This window comes from Lissotriton vulgaris, chromosome 1_2, assembly GCF_964263255.1.
Source record: "Lissotriton vulgaris chromosome 1_2, aLisVul1.2, whole genome shotgun sequence".
In the NCBI taxonomy this organism is placed as follows: Eukaryota; Metazoa; Chordata; class Amphibia; order Caudata; family Salamandridae; genus Lissotriton; species Lissotriton vulgaris.
In genome coordinates, this window is record NC_141686.1 from 167589770 (window position 1) to 167614967 (window position 25198).

Here is a 25198-nt window from a genome sequence, read left to right on the forward strand (position 1 = left end):
CACAAAGGGACACTTGGATAGTTTAGCTACTTGTAAACTTCCTAGAGAAATAGGACCTGACCACCTACTGCCTGTACAACTTCCTCCTGAAAGGCTGGTACCTTACTGGTACCAATGTCTAACAACACAGTGAACTAAAGCAAGGGTGAAGCCTGCAGAGGCACAGAAATGACCATATTATGTCAAAGGAAATGCGAGATAGTTGGCAAAGTGTTTAACAATCCTGCACGTGTTATTGAGAAAGTAAATTTTTCAATGATTTGGGATTTGCATTTGTTGAAGTACCAACAGACAGGCAGGTTTTGATGCCAAATTTTGCTGTACTTCCCTAGTTCTTGCATTGACTGCTCTTTTTTGTCCTTCGTCTATTCCCAGGTAGACAAATTATATCTGTAGTAAAAGGGGGGGGGGGAAGGGAGCATAAATTAAATACTCAATTTGGGGGTACTCTGGAGAGTATCAATTTGCTAATGGCCTACCAACCACTAGGGTGACTATACCCCTCTATATAACCTACATGTGGGAAGTAGGAAAAGCCCTAATTCAGAATTCTTTACTTTTATTAAAATAATGATAGTGAAACCCGTTTTTGGTAGTGCACCTTAGGTAGCCCACCTTTATGTGTATAACCAGCCTGTATGTGAAACACGCCTTTTGAACATCAAATTTCTCTTCTAGAATGATGGCAAATAGGCTTCAGGGCACGGATGGCATTCCCAGATCTGAGGGGAAGACGTAGTATTAATTTCAATGCAGTAGATGCTTTGAAACTTTTGGCCATGTGATGGTAATCTGCTAGACATCCTTCAGGAGGAGGTGTAATCACTTATGTTAAGCAGGCCCTGTTCGTAGCCACTGGGAGGGCAGGCTCTGACCTGTTACAGTCAGAAACTCTCGGTAATGTAATCGCAGGCTGTACAATTTTAGTTAGCCATTACACTAAGTGACTAGAAGGATTAAGAGAGCACCTTTAAAAGCCTTTAGTGTGTATGTATTTATAAATACAATACTGTCTTCATACTTCATATGCCATGCATTCATCCATTCATCTTTCCATCTATATATATCCATCATTCATATTGTTATAATGCATGTATTGATGCATTTATACAAACATTAATAATTCAAGCATTCATCAATAAATACAATTATCATGCGTTAATCTATCAAGCAAGCATTCACCTATTATTGCCCATCCTGCATCCATACAGCATTTATCAATTCTTAAAACTTACATTTTCACTGTAACTATTACTACTTGTGTTTGTAACTTGTTAAAATGTATAATATAATGACATCTTCATGTAAAGTACTTTCTAAATAATATGACAATAAATGAATACTTCAAAACATAATGTAGCACTATTATAGTCTACAGGTAATTAAGACAAGCTTTTTATATACTGCGTACTGTATATGAGGCCGCTAAATATTTCATACAACTGCTTTCAAAAGTACTAATCAGTTGCATTATAAAGATTGTTACATTTTATTATTGCTTGATATACAGTATAATTTAATATGAACTTTTGTAAAATACCCACGAATAATGCTTTCTAATATTTCTTTACAGCATTTATTACGCCTACACTAAACACCAAAAGAAAAACAAAGAAAAGTTCAACAATAAATACAACGTAAGTGCATTTGAATAGTTTTTTAACTTCTGCTTTACAACTAGTTATTATCCTAATGTAGACATATATATTTTGCATATTACTAGAAATTCTGTTCAAAACTGTTCTCTTACATGTACAAAAGGAGTTTATTGAGCAAATTGTTTACTAATTTCAGAAACAATTAATAATCAACATAATAAAGTGGTTTTGTAAAGGATGGTAAGTTAATGCTATTGTAGGCTAAAAGGTTGACTGCTACTGTAGCTATTCAGAAATGAGTACCATTAAAAGCAATGGAAATTAAGTGGTGATATAGACATTAGCCATTGAGTGATGATATGAACAATGCAGATTGAATACTGCTATATGCAATATGTTTCAATAATACTGTAAACATTGCAAGTTGAGGAATAATATAGTGGCAAATTACTTCTTACTGTATGCATTCAATTTTTTAGCAAGCATACTCCTTTAGACATTACTGCATGCTTTCATCATACACACATCCTTATTTGTTAGTGCATGCTTCAGCAAACATACATAACCTCAGTTATCACTACATGCTTTACAAGCCACATATACTATCAACAGTTAGTACCTTCTCTACAAAACACAAACACCACCAGCTGGCAGTATACATTTTCAACAGGAACACACATTATTAGTTATTGGTACACGCTTTTACCAAGCAGACATCAACAAATATCAAAGCCCACTTCTAACAAACATACACCCTTCCAGCCTTCACAAAATGCTTTCATTACCAGCTAGCTGTGCACACTTACACTATGCACAAACAGCAGTAGCCATGAGTACATGCTTTCACTAATCAAAAACTACCAGCTGACAATACATACTTCCACCATACACACACACTATCCATCAATATACAATTTTTACATGCACACACACCACCAACCATAAATGTATACATCTTTTCTGGACACAATTAGAATTAGCTATTATAGCAATGGCACTATTGTGCACCTTACTTTTAAATATATTCATCTGAAATGCAACATGCCACTATTGCAACAAAAATAAAAACATATCTTTTATCGTTTCTATTTATACCATTTTTTGGCATTTGATGTTCAAATATTTAGCAATGCTAATAGCTAACATATTAATAAATATAACACATATTGCATTATAAATGCAAGTATTTTAAGCTGTCAGGTGTTTTTCATGCTGTGAATAATGAACACTGACATGTTTTATTCTGTTAGAAGATAACACTGCACTATTCCACTTAACATACAGCACCATCTGTCATGCATGCTTTCACAAAAAAAACATCAACAACATTCAATATATGCTTTCACCAGGCAAACATCAACAACTAAAACGGCATATTTCAAATAAACAGACAAACATCCAGCCATCAATGCATGACTTCCACAGACACACATATCACAAAGCTGTGCATGCATTATGTTAACATTTTTATAATTTACAGATATATCAATTGCAATATGGCACACCTAACTTTCACACTAATTCATAAAGCCAGCATGCCACTATTGCTACGAAAACAAAGATACACATTTTTGAGCTTGCTATTTGTATTCTTTTGTTGCAGTAGCTGTTCAAATATTTAACAAAGCAATTAGGTGAAACTTACTATAAAAATATATCGCATTAGAAATGCTAGTATTTTAAACTGTTATCAGATTTACATTAAAAATTAATAACAAAATATGTATAATTATTCTTTTATGGAAATACAAGCCTAACATTATAGTAGGATTGAGTAATTAAACATTATAATATTATGGTAAGGACTAATATGTAAGCAGCCTGAAAGCACCAGCATAGCTAAATAGACAATAAGATGCTACTTATATATACTTTTAAATGATATAGAATGTATTAATGATGCTGTATATAATATATTTGTGCAATATTACAGCAATCATCTCCAAATAAATATTAAATGTTTGATATATTATTATATTAAATCATCCAAAAGTTTATTATAACATCTTGGTATCATCCGGTTCAACATGTTTCTTAAAATATATGTTCTTTAACATGCATATTGTTTTAATGCTATTATATTACAAATATATCATATGTACATATTATTAATTATATTAAACAAAACTTTGTATTTCAGGTACTTCAAATAAAGAAGAAGAAAACAATAAGGTAAAGATCTATTCTTCTATTGTTATTATCATTTAAAAGCTAACCTATAAAACAGACTACTTGTTATTATTTGTACAAAATTGTAGATATACAATATATTTAGTAAATACATACAATTTGTAAAATATTAACATACAAATAACCTTTTGTAAATATAAAATAATGCATAATAGCATACAAGCTCAATACCATCAAGGCCATGAAAAGTTTTCTATACATTCAAGAGGCAAACAATGCCTTCCAAACAGTACTTTTGCTATTATTCACAACCAAAATAAAATAGCTAATATATGGGATGCAGAAGATTTACATAATATAATGGATCTTGGAAATGCATTATATTTAGAGATGCATTCCATCAATAAACAGGATTATATGCATCCTGATGATCTGCCTAAATATATTACACATGGAAATGATATTTATGCAATTAAATTAGGAGAAGCTTACTATGGTAATATATTTACACGTTTTGATTTGATATATCCAGACATACAAGAAGCATTAAATTTAACAATAACAGCTTCTGGAGTATTGCTTTGTATGGATGTCTATGTTATATCTATTTTTAAAAATGAAGATAGCTATTTTGTATTTGATTCACATAGCCGAAATGAGACTGGAATGCCACAACATGATGGCACATGTGTACTACTTAAAAAAAAAACTTTTGAAGAAGTAATTCAGTATATTAAAAATTTAGCAAATAGCATCAAAGCATTTAATGCAGGAGATGTCCAGTTTGAATTAACGGCAATAAATATTCAGAAAATACTAAAAAAATCATTTAATCGTGCTTTAAAAATAGAAGAAAAAAAATTAAAAAATAAAACAAATTTTTTTGTACATAAAGCAAACATTTATGTACAACAAAATAGCAATAACATTGAGAATGTTAAAGCATCAACATCTAGATTGCAAAGTACACTTACAGAAAATGCTACAAATATCGAAGTAGGTAAATCAGCCTTAAATACATTATCTGAAACGACTACTTTAATAAAAACAGCAACAAAAAGACCTTCCACTAAAATTAAAAATAGTAAACGTTGTAAAAAACAAAAAATTACTGTTCTTAGCAAAGAAACAGAAGTTACTAAACACTTGCAAAATTTTAAAAAAGATAAAAAGAAAATATCAAAGAATAAAACAAATATAGAAGAGTTAATTTTAAAAGAGCAATTACTATCAAATATAACATTGGATACTAGCCAAAGTAAAGTCAGTAATGTTACCGCAAAAAAATCTAAAAATAGTCATATCGAACAACTCTCAAACAAAGCATTACATGTTAGTAATATAAGCATTGTCAATAATGAGTTTACAGGTAATAGCAAGTTATTGGAAGTAAATAATAGCATTTTAAAAACAAAATTTCAAGATAATGAACTACATAGCTTATATATTTGCTATATTATATTTGCTGTACTTTACAACAAATTAACATTTATGAAAAACTGGTCCATACAAGAGATACATAATATAATGCAACTTGGCGAAAAAATGTATGAAGACATGCTGATGTTTTATAAAACACAAAATATAGACATAAATGACATACCTAAATACATTAAATATAATAATACAACATATTCAATTCAGCTTAAAAAAAAACAAATACATATAATATTACAGAATGATACTTTACAAAGAAATATTACATTTGCTTTACAAAATACATTAACTACATATAATTCTGTCATAATGTACTTGAATAAAATTGTATTTGTTATTACAGAACAAGATAACAACTACTTTACTTATTATTTGAATACAACATCACATAGTCAGGAAACACATAATTGCAAAACAATACTTTTACATAGTACAACAATAACACATTTAGTGAAGCATCTAACAATGCTTTCAAATAACATCTTGCCCCTAATTTATGAATCAATATCACTAACTATTATACCAATTACTATTAATTCAATACTTAAAAGTTCTTTTCAAAAAACTCAGAGGAGACTAATTACACAAAATAAAAAAGGACTTGCACATATGATAATACATTATAGTGTTAAGTTAGCATCTGAAACTATACCTATTACTCCTATAGATATTAGAGTAAATGTTACTACCAAGAAGGATAATATTAGTTTACAACAAACAAATAAAACAGAACATACTATAAGCCCTAATATTTGTAATGACTACTCAGAAATACCGGACGCTACTATTAGCCAAACAAAAAATAATGATTCTTTTGTTGAAAATGTAGCATTACATGTAACACAGAATACAAATATTAATCAACCAGCTACAAAGTCCATCATAGATCATTTTATTAATGAAATCTATTATGGACCTGAATATATATGCACTATTTGTAACCAAATGTGGCATAAAGAATCAGTTAGAAATATCTGCAATATAATGCACAACAAGACTTTTATATTATGTAATATTAGTAACCAGCCAAGTAATTATTCATGTAATACATGCTATAAGTACATTATTCAAAATAAAATACCACCATGTTCAGTTTATAATGGCATGAGTTTCCCTGATATACCACCTGAATTACATTTGTATGACTTAGAAGAAAGATTAATATCTCCAAGAATACCTTTTTTACAAATTAAAACACTGCCACGTGGATTTCAAAAATCCTTAACAGGTGCTGTAGTAAACGTTCCAGCCGATGTTATGACCACCGTTACAATATTACCAAGACAAATAAGTGATACTATGACAATACCAATTAAATTAAAAAGAAAATTACAGTACAAATCATACACACACTATGAAAATGTAAGACCAAATATAGTTAAAAGAGCAGCTTCATGGTTAGCATACAATAGTGATTTGTTTAAAGAATATGGAGTAACTATAAATTCAGATTGGGAATATGTTCCAATTGAAACAAATAGTCTACAAACATCTAATAGTAGTGATGATTCAAGTAGTACAGACAACATGCCTGTAGGCAATTTAGATACATTATTAACTAATGAAACAATAACAGACGATAACAGAATTGTATTGAGTTTGGCACCTGCTGAGCATAATACACCACGTGGATTATTTGAGGATAAAGATTCAGAATATTTAGCATTTCCTACAATATTTTGTGGTAAACGTAGAACAGCTAATGAAGATAGACATGTATCAGTACATTATAGTACAATATGTAAAGTGGAATTAAGAAGTTATGATAAGAGAGTAGCTAATAATATAACTAATCTGTTTTTCAAATTAAAAAAATTGCAAATTAAACAAATACAAGATAAAATATTTATATCACTTAGAAAACATTTTACAGATGGCAAAATAATAACAGTAAAAGACATAAAAGAAAATTTACAAACTATATTGCACTTTAATGAGGGATACAAAATATTGAAAACAATACGCAGTTCTCCTCCTTACTGGGAAAATTGCAAACGTGATTTGTTTGCTATGATAAGACAATTGGGCATTCCAACTTTTTTTTTGACTTTGTCTGCAGCAGAAACAAAATGGTATCACTTAATTAATATATTGTTACGTATAAAGAAACTTAAAGAATGCACCAGAGAAGAATTCAAAAGTATGTCTTGGGAAAGTAAATGTAGTTTAATACAACAAGATCCTATTACTTGTGCACGACAATTTGATTATCAAGTAAAGAAATTATTTAACTGCATATTATTACACAAGAGTAATCCAATAGGTAAAGTATCAGATTATTTTTACAGAGTTGAATTTCAACAAAGAGGATCACCACATATACATGCTTTACTTTGGGTAAATAATGCACCACAATATAGCATAGACAAAGATGACAAAGTTATATCTTTTATTAACAAACATATAACTTGTCAAAAAACAGAAGAACTGTCCTTTGAATGTTTACTTCCATTGCAGAAACATGGACATACTAAAAATTGTCGTATAAAACATAAAAAGATTTGCAAATATCAATACCCAAAATATCCTATGCCATGTACTAAAATATTAAAGCCATTACAATTAGATAAAAAAGATACAATTGCAAAGCAACAAATTGATATTATCTATTCGACTATGTCCTCAGAAAGCTTTCCACATTACACATATGAAGAGTTTCTACACAAAATAGAATTGACAGAAGAGCAATATATAAAATGCATACGCTTACAAATAAACAAAACAACTATATTTTTGCAAAGAACACCAGCTGAATCTTTTATTAATAATTACAACAGAATAATATTACAGGCATGGCAAGCTAACATAGATATACAATATGTCTTAGATGCATATGCTTGTGCAGTATATATTGTATCATATTTGAGTAAATCTCAACGAGGATTAAGCAAAATAATAGCACAAGCCGCGAAAGAAGTCTCTCATAATGTAAACATTAAAGAGCAATTAAAGCATATTGGAAACAAATTTTTGAATTGCACTGAAATTAGTGCACAAGAAGCTGCTTATCTAATTCTACAAATGCCATTAAGGAAAAGCTCTAGATCATTTTTATTTATTAATACAAGTTTACCAGACAAACGGACGTACTTAATGAAAGACATGCATACAATTAACATGATGCCAGAAACATCAACAAAAATACAACTTGATAATATAATTAATAAGTATAGCAAACGACCAATAACATTAGAAACATGTACTTTAGCTGATTATGCATCTAAATATGATATAGTACCAAAGAGTAAAATAAGAAAAGTACAAAACAGTTATGATAATTTACTGTTAGAAACAAACTTTTATAGTTCTGATGATGAAGAACTTGAAATAAATGAATTAACTTCCAATGAAACTACTAAAAAATACACTTGCCGTAAAAAAAAAAAAATAATACGATATCGCAAATTTAATAAAATTAATGAACCTGAAGACTATTACAGGGAATTATTAATGCTTTTTTACCCCTGGAGAATAGAAAGTAATATAATTTCAGACAAAGATACATACTACGAAAGATACCTGGAGTTACAAATAGAAATTGATAATAATTTTTCATTATATAACAAGCAAAATATAACACCCTATGATGATGTAGAACATAATAATGACAATACACTAATATCACCAGCATCACCAACAGAACAAATACCAATAGATGACAGTGAAATACCTGCACATAATGATGATAATGTAAACTACGACTTGTCACTAGATTTAGGAGTTAGAAGCACAACAGAAGAAGATTTACTGGTAAATAATTTATTACCTGAAGAAGAATACAATAACATAATGCAAAATTTAACATCTGAGCAACTAAATTTTGTGTATCACCATTTACATTGGCTCAAAACTCAAACAACAAATTTCTTTACTTTTTGTACTGGAGGTGCTGGAGTAGGTAAAAGTTTTCTCATAACTGCACTTTACCAAACATTACTAAGATACTACAATACCAAAGCAGGAGAAAATCCAGACAATATTCATATCTTGCTTACTGCACCAACAGGACAAGCAGCACATAATATTAGTGGACAAACATTACATAGCACATTCAAAATTCCAATCTCACAAACTTTATCATATAAACAATTAACACATGAAAATAGAGCAGCACTACAAAGCAAACTAATGCATTTAAAAGTATTAGTAATAGATGAAATTTCAATGGTAGGAACAAATATGCTCACTTTTATACACAATAGAATGCAAGAAATAAAAGCCTCAAACAATACTTTTGGAGGAATTTCTATAATAGCTATTGGAGACTTTTACCAATTGAAACCTGTTTTTGATTCATATATATTTGAAAATTCAAGACACATGTATGCACCATTAAGTACAAACTTGTGGCAAGCAAATTTCAAATTATATGAACTTACTAAAATAATGCGACAAATAAATGATTTACCATTTGCAGAAATGCTTAATAGACTAAGAATAGGTGAACATACTAATGATGATATACAAACATTAAAGACTCGCGAAATACAACCTGACTTACATACAATGAAATCAATACCATATATCATGGGTACAAATAAAGAAGTAGATGAAATTAATAATAATGTTTTACAAGAACACATCAAACACTATGCTGTGTACACAACAATAGCAATAGATACAGTAGCAGGAGACCTAAGTGCAATGGCAAAAGAAGCAATACTAGAAAGATTACCTACAAATGCAACACAAACAATGAATTTATCAAGGACATTACATATTGCAATAAAATTACGATATGATTTAACTTCAAACATTAATGTTAATGATGGTTTAACTAATGGTGCAACAGGCATAGTTGAGTATGTAGATTGTGTAGATGATATCCCAATTATTATTTGGATATTTTTTGACAATCAGAAAATAGGTACACAAACAAGACAACAAAACAAGCATCTATTTCATACAAGTATTTCTAATGCTTGGACACCAATATTTAAAATTTCTCGTCAATTTCAATACAGCAAAAAATGTATCACTATTATACGAAAACAATTCCCCATACGACAATCATCAGCACGTACTATACATAGAACACAAGGACAGACAATAGAACCATTATATATACATTTTAATAACATCAAAACACATCACTTACATTATGTAGCAATTAGTCGAGCAAAATCATTGAAAAATATATATTTGAAAAATTTCAATGAAAATAAGATAGCAACACATTATAAAGTACATGAAGAAATGCTACGCTTAAAAACAGACATGATATTAGATATATCTATAACACAAATAGCACAATATAGCAAATACTTTACAATAATAACACATAACATAAGATCATTACAAAAACATTTCAAATCAATGAATGCTGATAATAACATATTAAGCGCAGACATATTATGCTTAACTGAAATTAATATAACACACAAAACACCTAGCAATGCATATAATATAGATAATTATAATTGTGTAATATTTGACAATTTTTCCAATAAACAAACAAAACATGGAATTGCAATCTATTCCAAAGCACAAATAATTATAAATCCAATATTTACTACAACACAACAAGTTGACATACTGACAATAACACAAACAATAAACAACACAAATTACTTAATAGTATTTGTTTACAAACAACCCAAAGTGCCAACAGAAACATTTTTAGCAATATTGACAACTACAATGAATGCATACCCACTCCATAAATATATAATAATGGGTGACTTCAATATTGATTTACTACAAACAACACACAATGCTAAATTACTTTTAAGTCACATGCTAACATATTTCAATTGCGAACAAAGAATAACAACAGCTACGACAGACTACAATTCTTTATTAGACCACATTTTTACAAATACATGCTTTATAAATTGTGGCACTTTAGAATCATATTACAGTGATCACAAACCTATATGGATAGCTATCTAAATAAAGCATTACATTACTGTCTGTATATATTTATTTTACAACATTATCTACCATTCTAACTTAATGCATTATATTTTACAGATGATTTCTATTGAAGAACTCAAGAACGACAGACAAGTAGATGCCAAACCATATCAAAAAGGAGTCCGTGTCAACGTTATACAATGTTCATCTAAAACTTACTACAGAAATGCCAAAAATGAGAATAAAGTATTGTACCACATGTCACTTGCAGATGAAACTGGATGTATTAAATCAACTTGTTATAATGAAGAATACTATCAACAAACAAAAGAACAAAATGGACTCATGATTAGAAATTACATTTTGAAAGATGGTGTAATATTGATAACCAAAAAAACAAAAATTGCAAGAATGCCTGCACTTTCTATTTCGCGATCTCTTATCCAGGAAGCACAGTATATTTTAAATCCAGTGGCACCGCCAGTCTCTCCTATTAAGGCTGTACGCGAAGCTGCCATAAAAACACTACTAAGTGTATCTGGAACAGTAACAGAGGTAAGATGCAGTAAATTATTTGCTATTACTATGATATTTGCAATTCATCTCCTTTGTAATGCCCAAAAAACATTTCCACAAATGCCTATATATAACTGTTTGCTATGCAATTGTACATATAATTTGCATATAATCATATGTATAAATAATTTGCAGTGTACATGCTATACTATATGACCATAATAAATATCCAATGTTATTTTCAACTGTTATTACCAAATATCCAAGAAAAATTTATAAATGCAGCCAATCCATAGTAATTACAAGGTAAGTAAAGCGCTTTACATGTGTTTGCATTTCCTAAAAAATTACATTCTACAAAAAAATTGAATTAGTACTTTGCCCCCAGAAATCATTGGAAATACAGCCAATCAGTAGTTATTATAAGGTGAGTAAAGCGCTTTACATATGTTTGCATTTCCTGAAAAGTTACATTCTATGAAAAAATTGAATTAGTACTTTGCCTAAAAAATATTCTTTAATATTAAGTGAGCTATCACATTGCTTACTTGCAAACAATTTTCAAAACAAAATACAAGTTTTAAGAATAACAATTAAATACCAACTATAAGGTAAGTAAAGCCCTTTATATATGCTTGCTTCTTTAATAAATATTCATTCCGAAAAGCAAATGGCATTTGCAGTATTCTACACCACAAATTCTTCCAATGCTTTGTAGAGTTTTAACAATGCTAACTAGCAAACAATTGTAGACAAATGATACTATTTTAGAGTAAAAATTACCTATCAAGTATAAGGTAAGTAAAGCATTTTACATTTGGTAGTAATTACAGTTAAGATTAAATACAATAACAAAAACCAATGTGAAAATGCTTTCTGCATACAATTTTATCCAGTATGAAATACATTTTAATACTATTTTGTACTAAAAATTTTAATACAATGTTTACAAATATACAGCAACAATCAATTTAAATTAAGAGGTAAGTAAAGCACTTCAGATATGAAAATAGCATTTCTTTCAATAGTAAAGTAAGTAAAAAACTCTAATACAATGTTTACAAATATACAGCAACGAACAATTTCAATTATAAGGTAAGTAAAGCGCTTTAAGTATGATAGTAACACATTTATGTAATACTAAGGTAAGTAAAGTACTTTAAACATGATAGTTTCAATACACTTACAATAAGGGCAAAAGAACAAATCGCAACTAAATATAAGGTGAGTAAATAATTTACAAATAAATATTGATTGCTTAAAACAAATGCTATTCTTTTACAAAAGTATATAGTCCTAATAAAAATGTGTAAACAGATTTATTAAATTAAAACAATACATAAATGTGACTGCATTAACTCAATACTAAAAACAAAATTTAAATTACAGATTGAAGATACAAGAATCATAATTGTTAAAGGACAAGAAACAAAAATAAGAAGCATCACTATAAAAGATGCTACCGACTCTGTTAAGATAAGTCTGTGGAGAGAAGCAACAGACTTTATTTTTAATCTGGGAACATATGTACAGCTAACTCATATGACTGTACACGAATTTAGCGGAGAAAAAATATTAAATACGACAAGACATACAATCATACAAGTAAGTGAAATTTCTAAACTATACAACACCAATGTTATCCTTTTTAATCCTTTTTTCCACACAATAATGTTTTTCAGGCAAGGTAACAATATGTACAAATGTATTTTTGGAGTAAACTAAATAAGCCTGTGCCCATGCAATTGGATCGAAACAGATTTTCTGCCAATTTTTACCACTTTACAACTTTTATACTAGTTTTAGCAAGTTTTATATAAAGCAACTATTTTTAGAAAAACAATACGTGTGATATAAGTTGCAATGCAACTCTTATTTGACCTGTCAACCCCTAATATATGTTACCGTCTAGCAACTTATATTCTTAACTATATCGAGCACAGGAAATCAATTATAATATGATCTGCATTAAAACAGACACCTACTTACCCCTGTAAGCTATTGCAAAACGTTTTGCATTTCTCATACACATGAACTTTAGTTATAATTATCTCTTTAGATCTCATTATCTTTGTTCCCTTGGCTTTGTACCCCTCTGGACCTATACCTTTTAAAACTTTCTATATATAATTGTTGCTAAATACATAGGAAACTTTGACATTGCACCTTACTTATAATTGCATATTTTTAAACATACTTGCACTTTATGCCAGATTTAGGCCATTCTTTTGTTGCTACTAAAATACGTAAGAGACGTTATTAATTGCACTTTAGTTATCCTTGCATATTTTGCACACACTATTGCACTTTATTCTCAGTTTAGACCTCTCTCCAACTGATACTACCTCACTTGTCAAATTTTGCACTAGATGCTAAAAATTCCTGTTAATATAACATTCAATTTTTGTATATTTTGCACATACTATGGCACTTTAGGCCTAGCATAGGTATCATATTTGTACCATCTATTTGCATGCTATATCAAACGTTTAAAAAAGACTGCTATATATAAATGATTATTTTTAATATGATATGTCTTTGCATTAATTTGCAAAATTGCTGCTAAATGCTATATCAAATCTTGGCTTATTTTGCACATATTACTGTACTTTACATCCTATATAGGCCTCTTCTTTAGTACTATTCAACTTGGCATGCCCTGCAGCAATGTTTACATTGATGCTACATTTAGTGCTTACTTTCTTCTTGAGGTTTTTATCTTGATTAGCTATATGAATGTATTAATGTAATTGTTTTAGCATCTTTTATCATGCTGTAATCCTTTATAAAAGTGACTTCAATTATACATGAATGTTGCTATATAATTGTAAGTGTACAAAATGAATCAAGCATTTTGAAACTGAGACTGAATTCCAAATAGAAAATTCCAACAAGCAAGCATGTTACTTAAACATCCTGTAGCACCCCCATAATATACTACAATGCAATAGCTTAAACAAAATATGCAATCACAATTTTGCATATCTTACCATAAGTCTACGTACATGCATATAATGCATGCAAATTATTTTAGTATTTTACAATTAGAGAAATTTGATTGTAAAATACCAATACAAAAAAAATCTACAAAGAAAGCATATACATCTATATGCCTACACATATAAAAAAAACTTAATTGTTATTTTACTAAATCAATAAAAATGTAAATACACTGATGATTTAGTAAAATAATGCCCGCAACATACCTATTACATGTCTACCAATATATATAGACTACAAGATTGCCACTATCTCGATAAAATAAAAGGCTACTTACAAGTACCTCTATTTATAATATTGACTTTTCATTTAATGTATGCTGCCGAAGTATGTAAATATTTTTCTACAACTTGATGTATTGCATTTATAACACTTGCATATATTTTAGAAATAATGCAAATATAACAATAATGGTTTTTTACAACAATTTTTCAATAGGTTGTGCAACCTCCAAAGGAAACAATTTTCATTACCTTATATGGAGTTGAAAAAATATTACAGGAAAATACTACGATGACAGCTCAAGTGGAAACAAACGAAAATTTACAGTCAATAGACATTGTGAATATTGCTTTAATGGACTTCTTAGGAATAGAACAAGAGACTGACAACTTTGAGGATGCACTAATGGCATATTTACCCATTAAACTAAAAGTCTTGTTTTGCAATGGATGCATCACAGATGTCCTTGAACAAATATAAAGAAAAAATGACAACAAAAAAATTTCCTTCAACTACTACAAAATTTTTTTTTTGCCTAGAACACTTATCACATGTGTATTTCCATATCTAAAGTCATTCTTTGAAAGTATACAAATGATACTAATACAAAGAAATATTTTTGTGCAAAATTGTACTTTTATATACTGCACCTAATTTAGAATGTAAAAGTCGCTTCTTGAAAAACCATGTTCATAAAAAAAAAAGAACAGTATGAGTACAACAGCATTGCAATGTTTGCACAATATTTATATGATGTTTACCATTACACTATACTACTAATGTATGTTTACTATCCAAAACTGTACCATTATATGTTACATTTTATTAGAGTGTTTGCCTTTTACAATCATTTTCTTACAAACTACCTCATAAAACGAAAATATTTATGGTCAAAATATTTTGCCCTGTTTGCACGATTTTGTGATGTTTACAATTATACTATACTATTAATGTATGTTTAATAGTTATAACTGTACCATTATATGTTACATTTTAATTAGAGTGTTTGCCTTCTACAATCATTTTCTTACAAACTACCTCATAAAACGAAAATATTTATGGTTAAAATATTTTGCCCTGTTTGCACGATTTTGTGGTGTTTACAATTATACTATACTATTAATGTATGTTTAATAGTTATAACTGTACTTTTATATGTTACATTTGAATTTGAGTGTTTGCCTTTTACAACCATTTTCTTACAAACTACCTCAGAAAACGAAAATATTTATAACTAAAATGTTTTGCACTGTTTGCACAATATATTTGTGTGGTTCACACTTACCTATTTGATATTAAAATGTACAAATAAACATTTTATCAAGTGAAACTTTTTTGTTAAGAAATTCTTCTAGTATTTTATGCAAATAAATTAACATACTATATAAATAATATTAACAACAAATACTTATATGTTGCTTTTTATTTAAATAAAAAACTATAACAAAAAGCAAAAAGCATTGCCATTTACAATAATAATAGCTCAAACTTAAATATTGCGAGACCTATTGCATTGCAAATGCTTGTTAGGTTCAGTAATGGTTTAAGTAATTTAAACCTGAACTCTACCCTTAGTAGCTATGTCACAGAGCAGACAGGCTTAGCTTAAGAAGCGGTGTAAACTATTTGTATGAAACCCGACCTCTCCATATAGTGCACCACAAGAGGGTACACTGCAGAGAGGTTGAGGTGACCCTTATTGTTTTACAGGAGCAAAAGTAGATAATACTAACACTATATTTTTGTGGTAGCGTGGGCAAGCAGTTCGGCATATCAGGGGGTAGTGCAAAGCATTTTTTGTACTCACAGAAGCAATAAATGATACACCCACTCACTGAACGAAGTTGAGACCGAATTTTTAAATAAGTACTTCTTTTTATATAAATAATTAGACCAAGAATAAAAAGTATTCCTTTTTAGATAAATAATTAGACCAAGAACTTCGGGTACAAGGTAAATACTTTTCGCATTATGGAAAATCATAGTAAATGCAATATTTATAGTTGTGGGGGAGGAGCCTAGCCTGCAGCCGTGATGGCCGCCTAGCTCTTCGGCTCCGCCGACCCTTGCACCCTTCATCAAGATCCTGGCATATATCCTGCACCTCCAAGCCCCACGCTTACCTGTGGAACGCTCCTGACCGCGCTGCTGCAACTCCTGTCGAGAACGGAGCAGCCCCGGCGGTGTGGAGCCCCTGTTTCCTTTCCGGCCTTCCGAGTGGCCGCAGCCGGGCCATTGCTTTGTAGGGACGGCCGGCGGCGACAACAACAGCAGCGCCCGCTGCGGAGTAGGAGGAGCCGGTTCACTGGACCTGAAGCGTGGCGCTGGGCTTTTCACTGAAGCCTTTTTCTCCCCTCGGCAGCCCAGCGCGCCTCGCTTGTAACATTGTATCCGGCTCCCACATATTGTATCCCGGCCTAGCTGGGAGAGGGCCGGGATCGCTTCTTTGTTGCAGCCCTCCGCAGCGGACGCCATCTTCCTGCATTGGAAACCCTGGACTTGCCGGTGGGTTTCCCTGCTCCGCCGATTCCCTTGCACTTGGAGCCTCTCTACGACCGGCTGCTTTCACGTTTTCTGCACCACCTGGGCCCCGCAGAGGGCACATAAATTCTCGGATGTCGATGGCTGGCGAGGGGGACTTGCTTTCCGAGGCGCTCTGTAGTTGCTCGCTTAAGATGGTGGACACAGCTGCATCCTCTATTCTGGATCCACCGCTGGGGCTTCGGGACATCCTGGCTGCACTGGAAGACCTGCGGTTGGCCTTTCGCGACTCTGCCACTGGTTTGGGGGATCGGCTTGCTGGGACTTCTCCAGCCGGCCATGATGGTTCTTCAGTACTGCACACTACGCCACATCTTCAGTCGATCGACGGTGGATCACCCGAGCTGGAGTATGCGGAAGCGACGGAGAGAGGCGCCTCAGTGCCCGCTGTGGTACTCTTCGGCTCCGCCCTGAAGGAGTTTGGCAATGTTGATCCTTCGTTATGGCCGGAGCTTGTGTCTCGGACGCCATGTTGCCCATCTCCTTTGTCCTCTGGTGACATGCGTCTAGGCGTCCTCCTGGACTTGCTGTCTGTGCATCGGCCGGCCGCTACTCTGGAACTCACGCCTCGTCCTGCTCCCTGTTGTGCTCTTCTTGGACTGGCAGTGGCGATTTCTTTTGTCTTTTGTTATCGAGCTCCAATCCAATTTGACTCGTCCCAAGCACCCCGACTTCTGCAATGGATTCCATGGTGGCACGTCCCGTTCCGGTTGGCCGTACCGCAACTGGATTCTGTTGGCATGCGGGTTCGGAGGGGACAGGGCTGAAGATGTTTTTTCCCTCGCTGCAAACTGATACGTACATGGCTGGGACTGTGAATAATAATTGCTGGAGGTACATGTTGGATGGGTGCTAGGTCGGGGCCTGGGGTTGGGTGGCCGCGGGTAACGATATTGCTTGCTTTGATTATATCCTTGGCCCCCCTCCGATCAATCGTGACTTTTCTTTTTCCTTTTCTTCTTCTTTTTCTTTCTCCTACATTTCGGGTACTCTTTTGGGGCGACAGACACACTGCTAGGGGGGGGGGGGTAGGCCGTAGCCTCTGCATGCGTGTAGGGTGGGGGGATTATTTCCTTGATAGTTTCATTTCTATGGGCCTCTTTTTTCTCCCTTTCTTCTTTTTATTACTTTTTATCTCTTGTTCTTTCCTTTCTTATTTCCTTGGGTCGTAGGGAGGATTGGGAACTTGTGGGTAGTGCTTGGGGGTCATCATGTGATGTGTTTACTCTCTATCCTGACTTCATTGATTACAACCGATTGCCTTGCGGATAATGCTTGCTGACTTTTCTGATGATCGTTGCCCACTACAGTCCTGATTGCATTTCTTTGATTCGGATCCTTCTTGACCTGTTGCTATGGACTCATTTCAAAACTTTTAAAAATTAAACCTCATCATCCTACCTCTTGGCGGCGCAATTGTGTATAGTGTAACCTGGACTATTCGTGCCTGCTCTGATATGCTGCTGAGTAGCCTAATTGCTTGCTGATGTGCCTTTTCTTGTCGAGGCCGGCCTGTGGGTTGTAGGCCCGTATTTGTCTGCACATACTGTCCAATAAAGGTTTTCCAAAAAAAAAAAAATATTTATAGTTGTGCGCAATTATGCACAATACATTTCCTAAGGGAATTAAAAGGCAATCAGAAAATCACTGCAATACAGTTATTTTTGTGGTTCACCTTTTGGAATTCGAAGGTTTGGGGGCCAAGGTCCAAAGTTCCAAGGCCAAGTTCTCAGGAGCTTCCTGAATTTCACCAGGAGCAAGGGGACTTTTTAGCTGACGAGCTACGAAGAAAGGGGCCACTTACAAAAGTAAAGCAAAGAGGAACTTGTAGGCAAGTACGAGGGCACTCCAGGGTGTGTAGAGGTCGCAAGGGCTCTGGGGGCATGGGAGCACAGTTGATTCGGAGATGCAATGGCCAGGCAGGCTGGGTGCAGTGAGGATGTACAGTTGGGCAATGGAGTGCAAAGAGACACCTTGAGGTCAAAGGCTGACACCTTGGAGTGATGATTCTGAAGCTGCTGGGTCACTACTGAGGTGGGCCTCCAGACTCCTGATGTCGCTCGTTGGGTGCTGGCTCCCTGTAAAGTTGGAGTCCGCCTCAACTCGCTTTCGTAGGTTTTTGCAGTAGGTTGTCCAGTACCCTGGGTTTTTGTGTCTTTCAGCTCTGGTGGGTCCTAGGGCCTCAAGACCTGGTGCAGAGGCCAAGCTGAGCCTCCAGAGGCAGTGCACCTTCGGCTGGCACTCAGAGACATCGGTCGGGTTGGGGGGCTGGACGACACTGGAAAAGACTTTTCTAGTTTGGGGACCTGAGACGGCAGGGAGATAGCTCTACTATCTCACGGGGGTTCCTTGGCGATCTGCAAAGTGCTTGTGACCTCCGGGATTTATGAAGGCCACACAGTGACGAGACGAGTTGGAGGATGGCGATTGTCGAGTTCTGTGGCGGTAGGCAGGAGTTTGCGCCAAAGTCCACAATGAGGTCTGGAGTTCTCAGTCCAACTGTGTTCGTTTGTTTGCCTTCTTCTTGTGTCCATGGATACTAGTTTCAGAGTCTGGAGATGCCACCTAAGTACTAAATTAAGTGACATTTACAAAGGAGTGACATGTGGTGCCAATAGGACCCTTACCTGAGGAGTCTACACCCTTGATTATGTCCAACTTCTGTGGGAGAGGGACTAAACCCTAACCCTGATTGGAGAAGTCCCACCATCTTCAAGATGGGGGGCACTAAAAAATGCATGTTGCCTCACCTCCTGCCCATGAGGGGTGGAGTTAACAGAGCGGGGTAACCTCCTACTCTTTCTTCATTTTACCTCTTGTCTTTCTGCCAAAAGGTGTGAGGATAGGAGGGAGGGCCAGCTCCTTCAATCAGGAGAGGCTGGGGTTGTCTTTCAAAGGTTGCAAGGTCTTTGAAGCTTCCCGCCACTGATGGCTCTTCCTGACTGGGTGGAGGTGTGAACACCTCCGCCCTGGGCAGGCATTGTTCTCGACCTCTGAGCATGGAGGCGCTCACCCCATGAGGTCAGACATCTGTCCAGGGTTTACAGGCTGGCTTAAGCCAGTCGGTGACCACACTAAGATTGGAAGATTTCAGGGGACCCCTGTAAGGGGTTCTCTGTGTGCAAATATTTGTAAATCTGATACTGGAATCAGTGCAGGTTTATTAAGGCGCGATGTTTAGTACCAAACATCCCATAACACAGTGAAGCCATCATGGAGCTGGGGAACTCATAATGACAAGTCTCCAGCCCATGTACTCTCTATGGCTTCCTTGTTCACTTACAACATCCAAGAATCTAGAGGAATCTTGCAGGGAATATCTGCTCTTCACAGGCCCCCACATACGCCGGGGATGCCTGGTTTCACCTTGGAGATACCCAGTAGGGAATATCTCACAGGGAAAGCCAGGACGGGTTCCCCAGCGGTCTATAGCACCAGGACACCTCCGGGTAGCAGTGCGCTTTACAAGACACACACATTTACATTTACAGGAGATAAATTGCACTTTGCCTTAGGACAGTAAGGCCTGTTATAGGAGTGTCTTACCAATATCACGTCAACTCTTTGGTTTTGTCTGCACCAAGGCACGCAGTCTGCACAGGCACTGTGCATGACCTTGGTGAAGGGACCCATGGGTGGCACAATTCGTGCTGCCGCCCTTGGGGCCCCTCTTCAGCGCCAATACCCTAGGTACCAGGGATACCATTTACAAGGGACTTACAAATGCCACTGAAGTTGCGCTAATTGAGAAACATAAGGTACAGTTTAGGGAAAGAGCTCTGGCACAGGGGATGTGGTTGGCAGGGACCCTGTGCACTTGCAGTCAAAGTTACATCCTTTTCCAGACAAAAATGTGGGCTAGCCATGTCCAAAAGAGGCACTTTCCTACAGCATTTAGAAGTAACAAGGCAAATGAAAAGTTGAACACACAACAGAATAAAAAATCCCACTCCAATTTAGAACATTGGAGAAGGTTTTGATAAACAAAATAAGACCAAAATCAAAAAAATCCAAAAGGATGAAATGAAGAAACCAGAGATACACATTTTTAAATATTGAATTAAATATTAGCACAGAAAAGCATAAAGCGCCAACCCCGGGCAACTGGTCATGATAGACTGGGGCAAAGTCTAAGTTATGGCCGACCACGACTGATTACCGACTGGCCACATAGACTGAGTCATCACAGTGAGAAGGTACCTTCTTAGACGGGTTTGTGGGCACCGTAGGTAGTGGGCTAAGACGAAAGAAGGGTTCGAAGGCCATGGGTTGCAGGATGATGGGGTCCTTAAGCCATTGTTGATGAAGGCGGGAAAAGTTCAGGGTTTCCCTTGACAGCAGTATCAAGAAAGCTGAGTGTAAGAAAGTGGATTACGGGTTGAGAGGGAGGGGTAAAGCCCTACTCAAGCAGCAGCCACAATCCTTGTCAGGGAGAAATTAGAAGCAAACCCCCAAATTAAGCTGTGCTCAACCCTCTGATAGTTTGGCATGGAGCAGTAAAGCCTAATTTACAGGTAATGTGTAAAGTATTTGTGCAGCACGTCAAACAGTAATAAAATGAAAACACATCTAAGAAGCAGATCCCACACCAGATTAGGACAATAGAGTAGATGTTAATAAATAAAACAAGACCAAAATGACAAAAATCCAATCAGCAGAAGCAGAGATTTGTAATTTTAAAGGTTTGAGTGAAAATAGAGCCAAAAACACAAAAACAGAAAAATTTTTGGTTATGCTAGACCAAGACAAAGTCACAAGTTCAAGCTGACGGCGATGGAGCGCAGGCCGGCTACAGGTTCCCAGCTATGCCCGCTGAACAAGAGTGCCTTAAATCTTGCTTGTGGAGAGTTGTGGGGTCCCGCGGCAAGGATGTGTCGTGCAGCAACCGCAATTCATTGGTTCTGGGGAGCTGTGAGGTTGAAATGCAAGATCCTGCGTTATGACAAGAGGTTTGTTGGAACTAGGGCCTATGTTGGGGATGCATCATGCAGCAGTGGTTTAGTTGGAGCTGTGAGAATGTGATGCAAAATCCTTCCCTCAGGAAAATCCACACAGCAGAGGCAATGAGACGGTTTTGCTCTGGGTTGCACCAAGCAGCAGAGGAGATGCATAGGTTCTTCTTGATCCACCGATGGACTGACAGAGCACTTACAGGCCCACTTCCAAGAGTCCAGGACTCTGGTGGGAACACTTGGCAGGGTAGTGCTCACAGAAGGCAAAGTCTAGGTGCTGGGTTCAAGATTGATACAGCCTTCTGTCCATGAGGCTGTAGTCAGGAGGCAAGCCAACTAACCCTTTGAGTCCAGCTAACACTCTTGGGTCCTGCGATCAACAGCTGCAGGCCCATTCTTTCTCACCCAGACAGAGGACAGCAGGCAGCAGCTCAGCAGCGCAGGGCAGCAGTCATCCGAGCACCATTCCAGCACAGTGACAGTCATCTCAGGCCCACTAGTAGCATTTAATTTACAGGCCATGGGAACTTGGAGTACTACTTTACTGGGGACTTACAAGTAAACTAAAGTTAAGTTAAGTAAACTATCATTTGGGTGCAAGCCAATTCTACCATGATAATGGTGAAAGTTCAAGCACCTTAGCACTGGTAAAGTGTGTAGAATCCTAAGGTCAACAAATAGGAGATCAGCAAAAATAGGAGAGGTGAAGCAAAACATTTGGGAGAAGACCACCCTAAGACTGACAGGTCTAACATGTGTCCCCTCCAACTGAAAGTGAGGATAACTAACCAACCTCATGGTTGTTCTCATCACTAAGGCATAAATACCTAGAGAAACCATCAGCATGGGTGTGGTCTGATGCAGGATGGTATTCAACCATAAAGTTCATTCCCTGTAGTGAGATGGACCACCTCAACAATTTTATTTACCTATCGGGAGGTATCGCAAAAGTGAGTGGGTTCCAGACCCTTTGAGCTTTGGTATGGGCAACCTGCTAGAGGACCTTACATTTTGTCAGTGAAGGGTGGGAGAAACTTTTAAATACCATGCACCTTGCTCTCTGCACATGTAGAGCCTTCTTCCAGGGAGGCTCATAAGTATTGTATAAAAAGGAAGGATAAGGCCTGGCAAAATGTTGATGTTGCCAGGTCAAATTGGCAGTTTCAAAACTACCTACCCATTCTGCAGGGGCAGGCCTGGATGCATGCTTTGTATTAACACATTTGTGGCAGCACAATGCTTGCTGCAGTCCACTGATGACATTTAATTTGTAGGCCCTAGGTACCTTTTATATGGTACTCCTGTACCATATACTAGGGTCCTATAGGTAAGTTAGATACGTAGGCAATATCTCTGCAACAGTGTTCCCTAAAAGCACCACCAGCTGCATACTATACCCTCGCCACTCTCCTGCTGAATACATTTGCTACACTTGCTCTTCAGCAGAATCGCATGAATTAAGTCTCCTCAACACCTCACACACATGGGGACCCATCCTCTGGTATCATCCAAGAAACCCTGGGCGTCTCTTCAGTGACAAGGGGCCCTTAGACACCATATTATTTATCAGAAAGTCTCAGGGCCCTCACATCAGCAGGAAGAAATTAACAAACATTTGAGCCCATCCTACAGGGACAATGAGTAGGCTTCACCAGCTAAGTCTTCTAGTATCTGGGAATTATAAGTCGTATCAGGAAAAATACTTTTTAGTGGAGTAGAATACATTTAAAAGAAGAAATCCCAATGTCAAAAATATTTTAGTCACTTTATAGACCAATAGAAAAACAGATTAGGTGGAAACAGTAAACAGAGAAGCACCTAGGGATGTTCCAGTCTGAAGTAATTTACTCGGCGTGCAACCAATCAGCAGCAAAATCTCGAACCAGCGGCTACAATAGCTCAAAAAATACTGCCAGGACTTACTCTCTTTTGTTGTCGTGGTAACTGGAGACTCCCACGAGGTATCTTCCATTGGGCACTTGCCAATTGAAATATGCATCAAAGTCATTGACATAATCAGTCCACTCGCAGTTACTGGTTAGGTCCAAGTTCTGAGAGCAGCAGTAAACTTTCCACCTAGGAAACAACATGATAGAAGTTGTGAATATTGGGAAATGTTAAAAATGGCAAAGGGGCAAGTTAAGAGGGGACAGGAGGGATACCTAAGCACAGCATTAGGAAAAGGTGAGAGAGGGTCAAAAAAGGTCATTAACGAAAGATTGAGGGCCTGATTCCCAATGGTAAACGTACACTTCTGTATAAGTTTAATATTTTTTTGGTATTCACAAACTAGGAGTTTAATTTTACTAATAGTAGGACTGGGAGACTCCGCACTCATGCGGAGACTCTGCACATAAAAAGATACGCCTGTCTGATCTTTTTATTTGCAGATTTCTCCACCCGACTGCAGAGGATACAATGATATTTTTAAATTATGTATTTATTTTAAATTGTATTGTTATATGCTTCTAGAACGCATGAAGAGGAATATGCATAGATACAGATCCCTATCCTGTAATTATATATACATACTCAGGCGTATATGTTTTATTTTACAAAGAAGCATAATCCCATGTACAGAGATTCATGTACATATGTTATCTACCTGTTTTGATATGCATAAATATTTAAAGCATAAACATACATTTATTGCTGTATGTTTTTTATGTACATATTTATCTTACATCCTTATAGAATACACATATATATATATATATATATATATATATATATATATATATATATATATATATATATATATATATATATATATATATATATATACACACACACACATGTAAGTTTGGTAAAATAGGTTTTTAAAGGTGTGATTTGTGTGATTGGAAATTCCATTTACCGAGCTGTAGTTCTACAGTGGTGGATATCTGGAGTGTTTGGGTACAGTTCCTTCAGTTGTTTGGGATGGTTTATAGTAAGGTTGTACTG

At 35.2% G+C, this 25198-nt stretch overlaps 2 protein-coding genes across 3 annotated transcripts in view; one reads left to right on the top strand and one right to left on the bottom strand.

Moving 5' to 3' along the window:
- The window catches only part of LOC147734762 (hemagglutinin/amebocyte aggregation factor-like), an 87471-nt gene that overhangs the window by 15559 nt on the left and 46714 nt on the right, over window positions 1-25198 (bottom strand). Inside the window, exon 4 of the mRNA XM_086953044.1 lies at window positions 24176-24328. Coding sequence (XP_086809170.1) covers window positions 24176-24328 — 153 coding nt within the window. The remainder of the gene's footprint in view (window positions 1-24175; window positions 24329-25198) is intronic.
- Window positions 3762-16085, top strand: LOC147734763 (uncharacterized). 2 transcript variants are annotated; one of them, XM_086953043.1, is made up of 4 exons: window positions 3762-3770; window positions 11139-11576; window positions 12927-13142; window positions 14976-16085. In XM_086953043.1, the coding sequence occupies exons 2-4, from the start codon at window positions 11139-11141 to the stop codon at window positions 15237-15239; spliced, it is 918 nt and encodes a 305-aa protein (XP_086809169.1). In that variant the 5' UTR covers window positions 3762-3770; the 3' UTR covers window positions 15240-16085. The 2 variants fall into 2 exon arrangements, with proteins under 2 accessions (XP_086809169.1, XP_086809168.1); XM_086953042.1 differs by lacking the exon at window positions 3762-3770 and having other exon boundaries at window positions 10695-11576.